Here is a 13349-nt window from a genome sequence, read left to right as displayed (position 1 = left end):
ATACAGTAAGTCCTGTCATTCACCAAGGTCCCAGATGCTCTGTTGCCCTCGCTGAGCCATTATCAGCTCACATTTCCAGCAACTTACAGAGCAGAAGGGTGCAGGAAGAAGTCTAACTAAGCAGGCAGGCCCCGAGATACCCTGCTCCAGCAAATTCTGGCCCATCACATTATGAAGCAAAATTATTTTAATTTATATTAATGTTGCAATGCTAATGTAAAGATATTTAAGGAAACAAGATCCTTGAGGAATATGATAATCTCATCATATTTCAGAGGGGCACAGGGGTGGTCATGTTTTTCCAGAATTGTTCATTTAAAAGCATACCGTAGGCCAATAGACAAACAAGCATGTGTGGACATCGTTTTACATCCATGTTCTGCACGGCAAAAGAACCAGCGGGGAGCTGAGGAGAATTTGTTTTACACAGTGTGCTGCTTTGATTTGGAATGTACTGCCTGAAAGGGTATTGGAAGCAGATTCAGTAGTATCTTTCAACAGGGAATTGCCTAAATACCTGAAAAGGTATGGGGAAAGAGCAGTGGAGTGGGACTAATTGGATAGCTCCATCAAAGAGTCGGCACAGACACAAAGGGTCGAATGAAGGGTACAATTTGAGTTTGAACAAAGAGCAATACAAACTCTGCAATACAATATCACTTCATCTTTTCAGCTGAATTAGGAAAACAGTGCAGTACCTCGTTGATTCTGTGATACACCAAAGTTTTTGGTACTTGGAGGATTAGTCCAGTTGGAGCTGATATCAGTTTTCTCAAGAAAACAGTCCCCTGTGGTCTTCTACCAAATCTTTGAAGTTTTGATGCAACTCTCACTGTGTTGAAATTATTACTTTTCTTACATGTCAAGATTTCCTGTTTAGCTGCTTTATGGATATTTTATTATCTTGGTAACAGTTTACTGCAGTAACCAATTGCAGAGTATTTGTCAATAAAGCTCCAGCAATTATAAATCATTAATCACTGAATGTGAATACACATTAATGAAGAATAGAGATAATGCATCTTGCATCAGCAGTATTGGTGACACTGACAATTCCCATCAGCCACTGAAGTCCCAAGCAAAAATAAGCCAAAGAAACCTAAGCATAAAACTGTGTCTATAGTAAAAATACAACTGAGTAATTTGAAGGCTGTCAGTTAATCTTCGAATTCCCATCAAACTTTTAAAACCATACAAATTTTGTCCCGATCATTTGTCACTGCATCTGGAAACCAAGATTGACTTGCAATCACACCAAGGTGTCTGTTATTCTGTTATATTTTTAAGGCGTTTCCAGAGGAAGAGAACAGCTTAGATATATCGGGGTAAAGTTTCGGCCTGATTTCCTATTTTTTTTTGGAGCAACTGGTTTAGAATGGAGTATCTTAGAAATTGCAATTCTCAGCATTTGGTTTGCTCCAGTTCTAGTGAGTTAGAACAGTTTAATTTTGGAACAGATTTTTTTTTCAAAAGGGGGCGTGTCCGGCCACTTATGCCTGTTTTGAAAGTTTAGACAGTAAAAACTTACTCCAAACTAACTTAGAATGGAGTAAGTGTAGATTTTTGTACGCTCAGAAAAACCTTGCCTACACTTTAGAAATCAGGCGTAGGGAATGAGGGGAAGGGAAGTAATGAAATTCTACAAGCATTCAACAGTCTTACTTATACAAATAAGGAGCCACCCTGAATAAAAAATTATAAACAACTTATAATCAAAGCAAATACAAAATATTGAATATTCCTACCTGTGTGAAGCAGCAGCAGTCTTTGAGCTGCGGTGCTTCAGGCAGGCCTTCCATGTAGGAGACAGGGGCGGCGTCAGTGGCTCGATGGCAGCTGAAGAAAGAGCAAGCCGCCTTCGAACTGCAAGGGAAGCTGAAGCCATTCGGCCACAGGATAGGGGCGGCGGCAGTGGCTGGACGGCAGCTGAAGACACAGGAAGCAGCCTTAGAGCTGCAAAGGAAGCTGAGGCCATTCGGCCACGGGATAGGAGCGGCGTCAGTGGCTGGACGGCAGCCGAAGAAACAGGAAGCAGCCTTCGAGCTGCGAGGGAGGCTGAGGCCATTTGGCCGGGGACAGGGTAGGCGTGCAAAGCACCGGGAGGGAGAGCTGGCCAGTTTGAAACTTAAATTTGTAATTGCAGTATGGGTGCTGCATTGTCAACACCACTGATTATGCAATGGTTCGCCAGCAATTCACTGCAAAGGAGAGAATTGATTAGAGCTCACCGCACCAGGAACGTCATAGCCCGTAGGCTGATGGGCAGGAGACCTTACCCACGTCGGCAATATCGAGCCAGGCAGAAAAACATGGTCAAAACTGAAGTCGTGTCAAAAGGCTGCGTTTCCGCAGAGAAGTTGTCGTTGAGATCTGTGATATGCTGAGAACAGATTTGCAGCCCAGAAGCAGAACGCCAACTGTCTTGTTTGTTGAAGTGAAGGTAACAGCTGCACTTGCCTTCTATGCCTCGGGATCGTTTCAGGCTACAGCTGGAGATGTGTGCGCCATCTCTCAACGTGCAATACATGCCTGCGTTTACCAGGTCACGGCTGCATTGTATGCGTGGAGGAATAACTTCATCAAGTTCCCAATGACCGCACAAGCAATCCGTGAGAGGGCTGTGGGCTTCTTCAGGATTGCTAGCTTCCCAAAGGTACAGGGCTGCATTGATTGTACCCACATTTCCTTGCGAGCACCTGTGGAGGATTCCGGGCAGTACAGGAATAGAAAAGGTTTCCACTCCATCAATGTGCAGCTCATGTGTGACAAGCAGCGCATCATGTCAGTTGATGCGAGATACCCTGGCAGCACCCATGATGTGTTCATCCTACGTGACAGCGTTATATCTGACATGTTTGAGCAGCAGCCAGAAGGGCAGAGCTGGCTACTAAGACAAAGGGTACGGCCTGACCACCTGGCTCATGACCACCCTACACGTGACACGGACAGAAGCTGACCATCAATACAACATGGCGCACATTGTGGCGCGCAGCATCATTGAGAGGACCATTGGCATATTGAAACAGCGTTTCCGATGCCTGGACCATTCCGGAGGCCACTTGCAATACTCTCCTCAGATTGTCGCTCACTTCACTGTTGTGTGCTGCATGCTCCATAACTTAGCTATCATGAGGCAGCAGGAGCCAGTAGTGGAACTGGAAGACCCACATAAGGGGCCAGTGCCTGATGATAGTAATTTGGAAGAGCAGGATGAGGATGATGACGACGATCAGGAAAGCATACAAGTGCCTGAGGCCGGAGCACGAGGTCGGAGGAGGGTCGTCCATCGTGCTCCCTTAACGATTACTCGAGCCCTGTGCCAGCAGCTCATCCGTGAACGCTTCAATTACTGATGCCCGAGGGCTCTGCGACAAATGTTGTGCATGGACATGTTTATTTTTTGGAGTTGTTCCTATGTTATGTTGTGTTAATAGAACATGATTCAGTTTTAGTGAAAAAATATTTTATTGAAAAGTTAATGTCACTGTAATAAAATATTTGTCTCAAACTTTACTTTTTAATATGACTCTTGAAGATCACTTAAAAATTTTAAGATCACTTATAAACTTCTAAAGTTACAAAACAATTTCAATGTGAAAAATCTTGCACTCAAGATCACTTAAACTTCAGGATCACTTTTTAGGTGCAAAATTAAATAAGATACAAAATGTGAGAGCATTTACACTATAAGATCACTTAAAAACCCTAAGATCACTTATAAGTTGTAAAGTTACAAAACTTACAAAACAATTTCAATTTGAAAAACGCTACTACAGCTACATCAAGAACAAGAACAAAAGCAGCAAAGAAAGGCTGCAACCATCTCTCATCCACATCTCAGTGAATGTTCACTAATTCATGGGGGTGTCATTTGATTGGCTGGGCTATGTGCCCTTACTGCAGCAGCTATCTCCATGAGGGCCTATGCCGACACTTGCATGCCCTCCCTGACGGCCTGTGCCGTCGATAGCACTCCTTCGGACATTCCCTCCCTAAGTTCCCATGTCATTACGGCTATTTCTCCCGTCAGTGCCGTCACCTCTTCACCCACTGCACTGACGCTACTGATGAGTGATCTGGTAAGCTCATTGGTCTCCATACCCAATGCCACAACCTGAGCCGCATCTGTTGCACGCTGCATCTCAGGAGAGCGTGTCTCCAATCTCCTTCTCCTCTGTCTCACGGCACCACTACACTGGGAGGCGCGGGCTGGGATGGTGGGACGCTCAGTGTTCCAGACGGCAGTATTAGAGAGAGAGGCGCGGGCTGGGACGGTAGGGCGCTCGGTGTTCCAGACGGCAGTATTAGAGAGAGAGGCGCGGGCTGGGACGGTGGGGCGCTCGGTGTTCCAGACGGCAGTATTAGAGAGAGAGGCGCGGGCTGGGATGGTGGGACGCTCGGTGTTCCAGACGGCAGCACTCAAGTGCGAGCCATGGGCTGGGATGGTGGGTGAATGGGTATAAACTGCTCCATGATATCACCAGCACCACTGGGACCCGCAACATCGGAATCGAAACCATAGAAGGTGGAACCAGAACCTATGCAAGGGGTTGAAATTCTGATGCCCCTTAATGTGGGCTCATAAACATTAATTTGGAAGTTCTCCCCTGTAGACATTTCAATCATCGTCGCCAGCATCCAGTCTGGATCTCACGCATCTGGTTCTACTGGTTCTTGTTCTGGATCTTCAGGGTTGGCATCATCATCATCATTATGTTCTGCAAAATATATCACAACAGTCAAATGTTTAACAGCAAGGGAGGGGGCTGGATGGGTGGCATGAGTACTCTCACACATAGCAGGCCAAGCAGCAGGTTGATTTGAAGGGCCACGATGCATTTTCAGGACTTGCTCTCTTCCTCGCGTGTGGGCCCAGCTTGTGCTGTACTGATTGCTTTTCTCTATGTACGACTCATCATGGCAGTTACCCTCTGTTCCAAGGGTGTCAGTGGATGCAGATTGGGCATGCCTCCTCCTGTTCGAGTTGCTTCCCTTTTGTTGTGGGCCAATTTCTTCTGCAAAGAGTAAAATATAACTTTTTACAGAGTGCATCTTTCTGCAGGATGGGACATACAGATAGTCACATTACAATTACGATTACATTAAAAAATGAAAATATTATTTACACTAACTACTTGACCAAGATCGTGCCATTTCTTTTTACACTGGCTTCCAGATCTCATCATATGCACCACTGCGCAGTAATCTTCTGCAATTTGGTTCCAGTGTTTCTTCATTTCTTTAGGTGGCACTTTTATGCGACTTCTGTTGCTGGTATCCAGCTCCTGCCATCTCTGCTCAATGACGTTAACTAATATCGCCACTTCCTCATGCAAGAAATTCTTTGTTCTTGGTGGACGCTGTTCCATTGCTGTATTGAATTGACACACTTATTTTTCAAAACACACAATCCTTATTTTGCATGCACCTATGCAGCACTTGTTCTGGAAGTTTAGCAGCAAAAAGCAGCACTCACTGATTTCAGCAGGTGATTTCTTCAACAGCGCTGCTAAAAGCACTCCTTTAGGCACAAAAAATCATCAAGATTCAATCCCAAGCCTTTCCAGAGGTCCACGAAACAAATCGGCACTTTAAAGTTCCTTTAAAAACGGTCGAGTGCCAATGTTTATGACCTACTGCGAGTGCGCACGCGCTCCAATGCGCACGCGCAAGGCTGCCGGCATGACATCCTCCCATTTAACTTAGCCCCGCCCCCCTGCACTTGCAGAATCAGCGCGACTCTGGCTCCGCCCCCCCCCCCCCCCCCCCCGCTGATGTCTGCGCGCCGAGTCCCGAGGGACCTGCAGGAAGCCCAAGAATTGCAAGGTACATTTTTGTCGCACTTTTAGGCGCGAAAAACAGGCGTCGATATCGGGGCTGCGTCGTTCTAAGCACGGCCCGAAACTTGACCCCATAGTAAGCACAGCAGTGTATCTTTCGGTGAGATAAGGAACGAAAGAACAAACTTACATTTATATACCACCTTTCACACCTCACATCCTGAAATGCTTTACAACCAATTAAGTACTTTAGAAGTGCAGTCACAATTTTGTAGGAAATGGGGCAGCCAATTTGTGCACAGCAAGGTCCTGAGAAAGAACTCTTCGAAATAATGTCATCGGATCTTTTACACCCACATGAGAACAGTGCTCACATTATTTAGCAAAACAGAGTACTTTTAAATGGTAAACTACTTTCGAATTGAATTACAATTGTTACTTTTTCTAGATGACCGTTGTTTCAGCTAGTCCTGGAAAAATAGTCTGCGAAATGCAAGTGGAAGAGGAACATGTGAACCGAGGAAACACTCTGCATGGAGGACTGATTGCTACTCTTATTGATGTGGTATCAACGACAGCCTTACTTAATACAGAGCGGGCATTACCAGGAGTTAGTGTGGACATGAATGTAACGTGAGTACAATTTTCAGAACTTTGTAAATATAACAACGGTTTTGGTGGTACGGTAGCAGTACTTAAGTATTGGTGTACAGTAACTAAATTCACTGCCAATAATTTATATCATCCTGCATTGGTTAACAGACTGAAAACAGTGTATGAATAAACAAGCCTTTTAAGATTGTCAGGCTGCAACTAGTGGGGTGCCGCAAGGATCAGTGCTTGGGCCTCAGCTATTTACAATCTATATTAATGACTTAGATGACGGGGCTGAGTGTAAAGTATCCAAGTTTTCTGACAATACAAAGCTAGGTGGGAAAGTAAGCTTTGAGGAGGACACAAAGAGCCTGCAGAGGGATGTAGACAGGTTAAGTGAGAGGGCAATAAGGTGGCAGATGGAGTATAATGTGGGGAAATGTGAGGTCATTCATTTTGGTAGGAAGAATAGAAAAACAGAATATTTTTTAAATGGTGAGAAACTATTAAATGTTGGTGTTCAGAGAGATTTAGGTGTCCTCGTACAGGAAACACAGAAAGTTAGCATGCAGGTACAGCAAGCAATTAGGAAGGCAAATGGCATGTTGGCCTTTATTGCAAGGGGGTTGGAGTACAAAAGTAAGGAAGTCTTACAACAATTGTACAGGGCTTTAGTGAGGCCACACCTGGATTACTGTGCACAGTTTTGGTCGTCTTATCTGAGAAAGAATATACATGCCTTAGAGGTGGTGCAACAAAGGTTCACTAGATTGATCCCTGAGGTGAGGGGGTTGTCCTATGAGAAGAGATTGAGTAGATTGGACCTATACTCTCTGGAGTTTAAAAGCATGAGAGGTGATCTCATTGAAACATAAAATTCTTAGAGGGCTTGACAGGGTAGATGCTGAGAGGTTGGTTCCCCTGGCTCGAGAGTCTAGAACTAGGGGCATAGTCTCAGGATAAGGGATCGGCCATTTAAGACTGAGATGACGAGGAATTTCTACACTCAGAGGGTTGTGAATCTTTGGAATTCTTTACTCGAAAAGGCTGTGGATGCTGAGTCGTTGAGTATATTCAAGGCTGAGATAGATAGATTTTTGGACTCTAAGGGAATTAAGGGATATGGGGACCGGGCGGGAAAGTGGAGTTGAGGTTGAAGATCAGCCATGATATTGAATGGCGGAGCAGGCTCGAGGGACCGTATGGCCTACTCCTGCTCCTAATTCTTATGTTCTTATACAGGATTGTTTTCAAATGTAATAATTTTTTAACTTTCTGTCTATTCATTAGCACAGAAATGAAGCTTTAAAAAAGCAGGGCTTAGATTCATACATCATAGAAGGAAGCCATTTGGCCCATCGCGTCTGTGTCGTCTCTTTGAAAGAGCTATCCAATTAGTTCCATTACTGTTCTAATTTAGGAAACTCAACAGTCAATTTGCACACAGCAAGGTCGCACAAATAGCAATGAGATAAATGACCAAATCTTCTGTTGGTTGAAGGCTAATCATCATCATCCTCATCATCATAGGCAGTCCCTCGGAATCGAGGAAGACTTGCTTCCACTCTTAGCACGAGTTCTTAGGTGGCTGTACTGTCCACTTTGAGAACCAGTCTCTCAGGTGGGACAGATAGTGGTTGAAGGAAAGGGTGGGCTGGGGAGTCTGGTTTGCCGCACGCTCCTTCCGCTGCCTGCGCTTGCTTTCTGCATGCTCTCGGCGACGAGACTCCAGGAGCTCAGCACCCTCCCAGATGCAATTCCTCCACTTAGGGCGGTCTTTGGCCCAGTGTGGATGTCGCACTTTATCAGGGAGGCTTTGAGGGTGTCCTTGTAACATTTCCGCTGCCAACCTTTGGCTCATTTGCCGTGGACGAGTTCCGAGTTGAGCGCTTGCTTTGGGAGTCTAGTGTCTGGCATGTGAACTATGTGGCCTGCCCAGTGGAGCTGATCAAGTGTCGTCAGTGCTTCAATGCTGGGAATGTTGGCCTGGACAAGGACACTAACGTTGGTGCGTCTGTAGGATCTTGTAGAGACATCGTTGGTGGTATTTCTCCAGCGACTTGAGGTGTCTACTGTACATGGTCCACGTCTGAGCCATACAGGAGGGTGGGTATTACTACGGCCCTATTGACCATGAGCTTGGTGACAGTTTTGAGGGACTGGTCTTCAAACACTCTTTTCCTCAGGCGGCCGAAAGCTGTACTGGCGCACTGAAGGCGGAGTTGGATTTCGTTGTCAACGTCTGCTCTTGTTGTGAGGCCTTACGCTAAACATCAGTAAGACAAAGGTCCTCCACCAACCTGTCCTTGCCGTACAGCACTGCCCCCCCCCCCAGTCATCAAGATCCACGGCGCAGCCCTGGACAATGTGGACCACTTCCCTTATCTCGGGAGCCTCCTATCAACAAGAGGGCTAATATTTTGGTCAGGACACTGGGGAGAACTTCCCTTCTCTGCTTCGAATATTGCCACGTGGTCTTTTACATCCATCTGAGAGGGCAGACGGGGCCTCGGTTTAACGTCTCTTCCAAAAGGCAACACCTCTGACAGTGCAGCACTCCTTCAGTACTGCATTGGGAGTGTCAGCCTAGAATGTGTCCTCAAGTCTCTGGAGTGGGACTTGAACCCACAATCTGACTCAGATGAGAGTGCTACCACTGAGCCATTGCTGACAATGGATATGAACCTTGGGTATGCCTGTCTTTTCAATCTACTTACCGTTGTGTGTAGATTGGCTAAATCCATATTGATCAAGTACAACAGGTGAATCAACGAAGGAGCAACAGCAGTGTGTGTCCATGCTGGAGATATTTATGAATAGGAGTATACTGGCTTTCCAGCTAAGAAAAACAACATGAATGGGGATTTATTTTGGGGGAAAGAAATTACACACTGATTTATTTTTGACTTTATTTTGAACTAACATTAATATCCAATAACAATTATGGTTTTCTCGATAGCTGAAAATGTATTATTGTATGACCTGTTATTACTCCTCCTTTTAGGTACATGAATGCAGCGAAACTGGGAGAGGATATTATCATCACTGCTCAGGTGCTGAAGGAAGGTAAATCTCTCGCATTTACAACTGTGGATTTAACGAACAAAGTAACAGGGAAACTCCTAGCTCAAGGCCGACACACAAAACATTTAGGAAGCTGAACAACTTCTTGACTCACAGAAACTGTTCTTAGTGTGTTTGAACGGAGCTACTGCGTCCGAGGAAAATGTAACAAAAATAAAAGAATTAAATTTCACATTTTGTAGATGGTGTATTCAATTCAGTTATCAGAAATCCATGTTTATATTGCAGGCCAAATAAATGTTAATTTAAAACTGCCAGATAATGCTCCGTTTTATTTTCTCAAATATCAATCATCATTATAGGCAGTCCCTCAGGGTCGAGGATGACTTGCTTCCACACTAAAAGTGAGTGCTCAGGTGACTGATGAACTCATTTTAAATGGTGGAAGATGCCTGTGCATGAATTATTTTAACGTGTGGTGGCCATTGCACACCAGCCACCACACGGGCTTGATGGTCTTGGTCCAGTGGCAAGGGGATCCAAGACGGCTGGAGACCAGGCTCCGCCAATACATACACACAAACTCAAACATAGTCCTGCTGTCCTCCTCCCCACGTGGAATTCATAGTACGCAATGTGAGTCTCACGACCTCACAGCCTCGTTATTGGCCTATGCTGCACTTTCCCTTGGTCTTGTCCCCGCTGCTCCATCTCTGGGCTCCAAACTCTCCGCTCTTTCGTGCCTCGTCCATCTTCTCTATTTCCGATCTCCAGACCTTGCCAGTCATGCCCTCCGCTCCTCGTCTCTTCCGACCTCCGCTCCTCGTCTCTTCCGACCTCCGCTCCTCGTCTCTTCCGACCTCCGCTCCTCGTCTCTTCCGACCTCCGCTCCTCGTCTCTTCCGACCTCCGCTCCTCGTCTCTTCCGACCTCCGCTCCTCGCCGATTCCGACCTCCGCTCCTCGCCGCTTCCGACCTCCTCTCCTCGCCTCTTCCGACCTCCGCTCCTCGCCGCTTCCGACCTCCGCTCCTCGTCTCTTCCGACCTCCGCTCCTCGCCTCTTCCGACCTCCGCTCCTCGCCGATTCCGACCTCCGCTCCTCGCCTCTTCCGACCTCCGCTCCTCGCCTCTTCCGACCTCCGCTCCTCGCCTCTTCCGACCTCCGCTCCTCGCCGATTCCGACCTCCGCTCCTCGCCTCTTCCGACTTCCGCTCCTCGTCTCTTCCGGCCTCCGCTCCTCGTCTCTTCCGGCCTCCGCTCCTCGCCGCTTCCGACCCCCGCTCCTCGTCTCTTCCGACCTCCGCTCCTCGCCGCTTCCGACCTCCGCTCCTCGTCTCTTCCGACCTCCGCTCCTCGTCTCTTCCGACCCCCGCTCCTCGCCGCTTCCGACCCCCGCTCCTCGTCTCTTCCGACCCCCGCTCCTCGTCTCTTCCGACCCCCGCTCCTCGCCTCTTCCGACCTCCGCTCCTCGTCTCTTCCGACCTCCGCTCCTCGCCTCTTCCGACCTCCTCTCCTCGCCTCTTCCGACCTCCGCTCCTCGTCTCTTCCGACCTCCGCTCCTCGCCTCTTCCGACCTCCGCTCCTCGCCTCTTCCGACCTCCGCTCCTCGCCGATTCCGACCTCCGCTCCTCGCCGATTCCGACCTCCGCTCCTCGCCTCTTCCGACCTCCGCTCCTCGCCTCTTCCGACCTCCGCTCCTCGCCGCTTCCGACCCCCGCTCCTCGCCGCTTCCGACCCCCGCTCCTCGCCGCTTCCGACCCCCGCTCCTCGCCGATTCCGACCTCCGCTCCTCGCCGATTCCGACCCCCGCACCTCGCCGATTCCGACCTCCTGACCCTTCCACTAAGCTCCACCATGCTCCGAGATGCCACCAATCATCTACCTGCATTCTGATGCCGTCTAATTTTGTCGCCCACTTTCGTTTTGTCGCCCTCTCGAGACCGTTGTTGATTCTGCTGGGTTTTTTGATTTGCCCACAGTTCCAGCCTCGCGCTCCAAACTGTCCCACGAAGTCGGGCTTTTTTTCTCAAATGTCAATACACTACAGTAAGTCAACCTGTTTCAGAGCAACAGCATTCAGTCTAACTTGTGAAATGCTCTCTTTATCCAGAAACAAGAACAAAAAATGCAGGCAACACTCAGCAAGTCAGTCAGCAGCTATGGAGAGAAGAGACATGTTAATGTTTTCAGATAAGGAGCCCTTGTCAGAACTCGCCACACATAAAACGCTAACTTGTCTGTTCTCTCCACAGATGTTTACTGACCTTTTGAGTGTCGTCTGCATTTTCTGTTTCTGTTTCATTTCCACCAGCTGCAGCATTTTGCTTTTTCTCTCTTTACACAGGTTGATTTAGGCGTTTTGGGGGGGGCGGTGGGGGGGGGGAGGGAGGGAGGAGTTGGTGCGAAATACTGCAATGGAAATGAAACTCAGAAAAGGGAATTGCTGAAGCAGGGTTGTTTGTGATGAAAGACAAATTTATGATTGTTTCAAACTGTGAATTTTAAAGTGGTTTGAGCATACTTGATTATAATAACTTGCTTTGTGATGCTTTACGCTTTTGTAGCAAAAGCACCTCGGAAATGTGTAAAATGTTCTTGCCTGAAAACCCCCCTATAAAGAGTTTAGTTGCCTGTAAGACCAAGGCTTATGTTTATGGATTCAGGGGGCTCTGACATTTTTCTGACAATGAATTATGCTTCCTCTTTGCACTACCTGTATTACCCATTGGGTTATCTATTGGTCTTTTTGATATGGTTGTAATGGCAAACAACACAAATTCACAATACCTTTAAATCGGGTAAAAACACCACAGTGCTTGAGTCAGGTTGGATGGGGCCTGATCGAGGGGAGTAGGTGGGTCAGGTGGGGTCGGCTCGGGTCACACGTGGATCAGGGTCGTGAGGAATTCCGAAAGGCTCGGACCGATTGCAGGTCTGTATTAGTGCCATTTTTATAAAATGTTCAGTTTTTGGAACATATTTCCAGATTCTGGACAACGACTTCTATTATGCGGCATTTAAAAAAAAAAATGTCTGGCTTTCGGGAAATATTCCGGATGACTCTGCGATCTGCAAAATGTCCAGTTTTCAGACAATTAGAATTCCGGAAGTGGAGTTACTCCAGAGATTAGATAGAGGTGCTTCAGTGAGAAGACTGAGTGAGGAGTATGATGTTGGAATCTCCACCATTTATGATATAAAAAAAACAAAGAACCGATCATGGGCTTGGAAATCCCGGTCACCCCAGGTCCGTCCGGAGTGTGTACGGACCCAGGAAGGCATCGCAAAAGCCAGTTTTCAGCGCACTATGCAGATGCGCTGAAAACCGGCTTTTCCGATCTGTCAAGCTCCAACTTGACAGATCCTCCATATCGCCACAGCCAGGACATTCGCATGGGCAAGATTGCGTTATTTGCCCATACCTTGCCCAGCAAATGTCCTGAAAACTCTTGTGCCTGATAAAAGCAGGCGCATAGCCAATCTTTACACGCGTAAGAGTTTTAAGACACACAAAAACATTGTAAAATAAAATTTAAAAAAACACATTTTATTGTTAAAAACCCTGCCACTAAGGTAAATTTATTTTAAACCATAATTTAAAAAACTTTAAGACATTTCTTAACTTTAATTTCAATTAATTTTAATTATGTGAGGTATGCTTTTTATTTTTTATTATGGCGTTGTGTTTTTTTTAAACAATAGCTACGAGTTCTCATTCTATTAATGAGAATGCTGTGGAATACTGTACTTGGTTGGTTGTACAGTCACATGTGACTGCACGTTCTACGTCTGTACCTCGAGGACGGGAGCGAGCTTCGCAGCGTGGGAAGAGAAAGGCCTCCCCACCGGAATCGCAGGCACCTCCGAGACCACCAGGTAAATTCGTAAAACTTCTCCGGTCGGAGGCGTTCATTTGAAAGAAGCTTCCGACTGCAATTTCGGGGCCATTAAG

At 46.8% G+C, this 13349-nt stretch overlaps 1 protein-coding gene across 3 annotated transcripts in view; it reads left to right on the top strand.

Moving 5' to 3' along the window:
• acot13 (acyl-CoA thioesterase 13) overlaps nucleotides 1-9630 on the top strand; it is a 220355-nt gene extending 210725 nt beyond the window's left edge. For all 3 annotated transcript variants that reach the window (XM_070880620.1, XM_070880622.1, XM_070880621.1), the window contains 2 exons: nucleotides 6229-6413; nucleotides 9379-9630. In XM_070880620.1, the coding sequence (XP_070736721.1) occupies nucleotides 6229-6413; nucleotides 9379-9535 (342 nt within the window). In that variant the 3' untranslated portion in view covers nucleotides 9536-9630. The remainder of the gene's footprint in view (nucleotides 1-6228; nucleotides 6414-9378) is intronic.
• Nucleotides 9631-13349: the final 3719 nt, after the last annotated feature.

The sequence above is a fragment of the Pristiophorus japonicus genome, chromosome 5 (genome assembly GCF_044704955.1).
Source record: "Pristiophorus japonicus isolate sPriJap1 chromosome 5, sPriJap1.hap1, whole genome shotgun sequence".
NCBI lineage: Eukaryota > Metazoa > Chordata > Chondrichthyes > Pristiophoridae > Pristiophorus > Pristiophorus japonicus.
The sequence above is the reverse complement of the archived record's forward strand: the minus strand, read 5'-3'. Positions and strand labels throughout refer to the sequence as shown.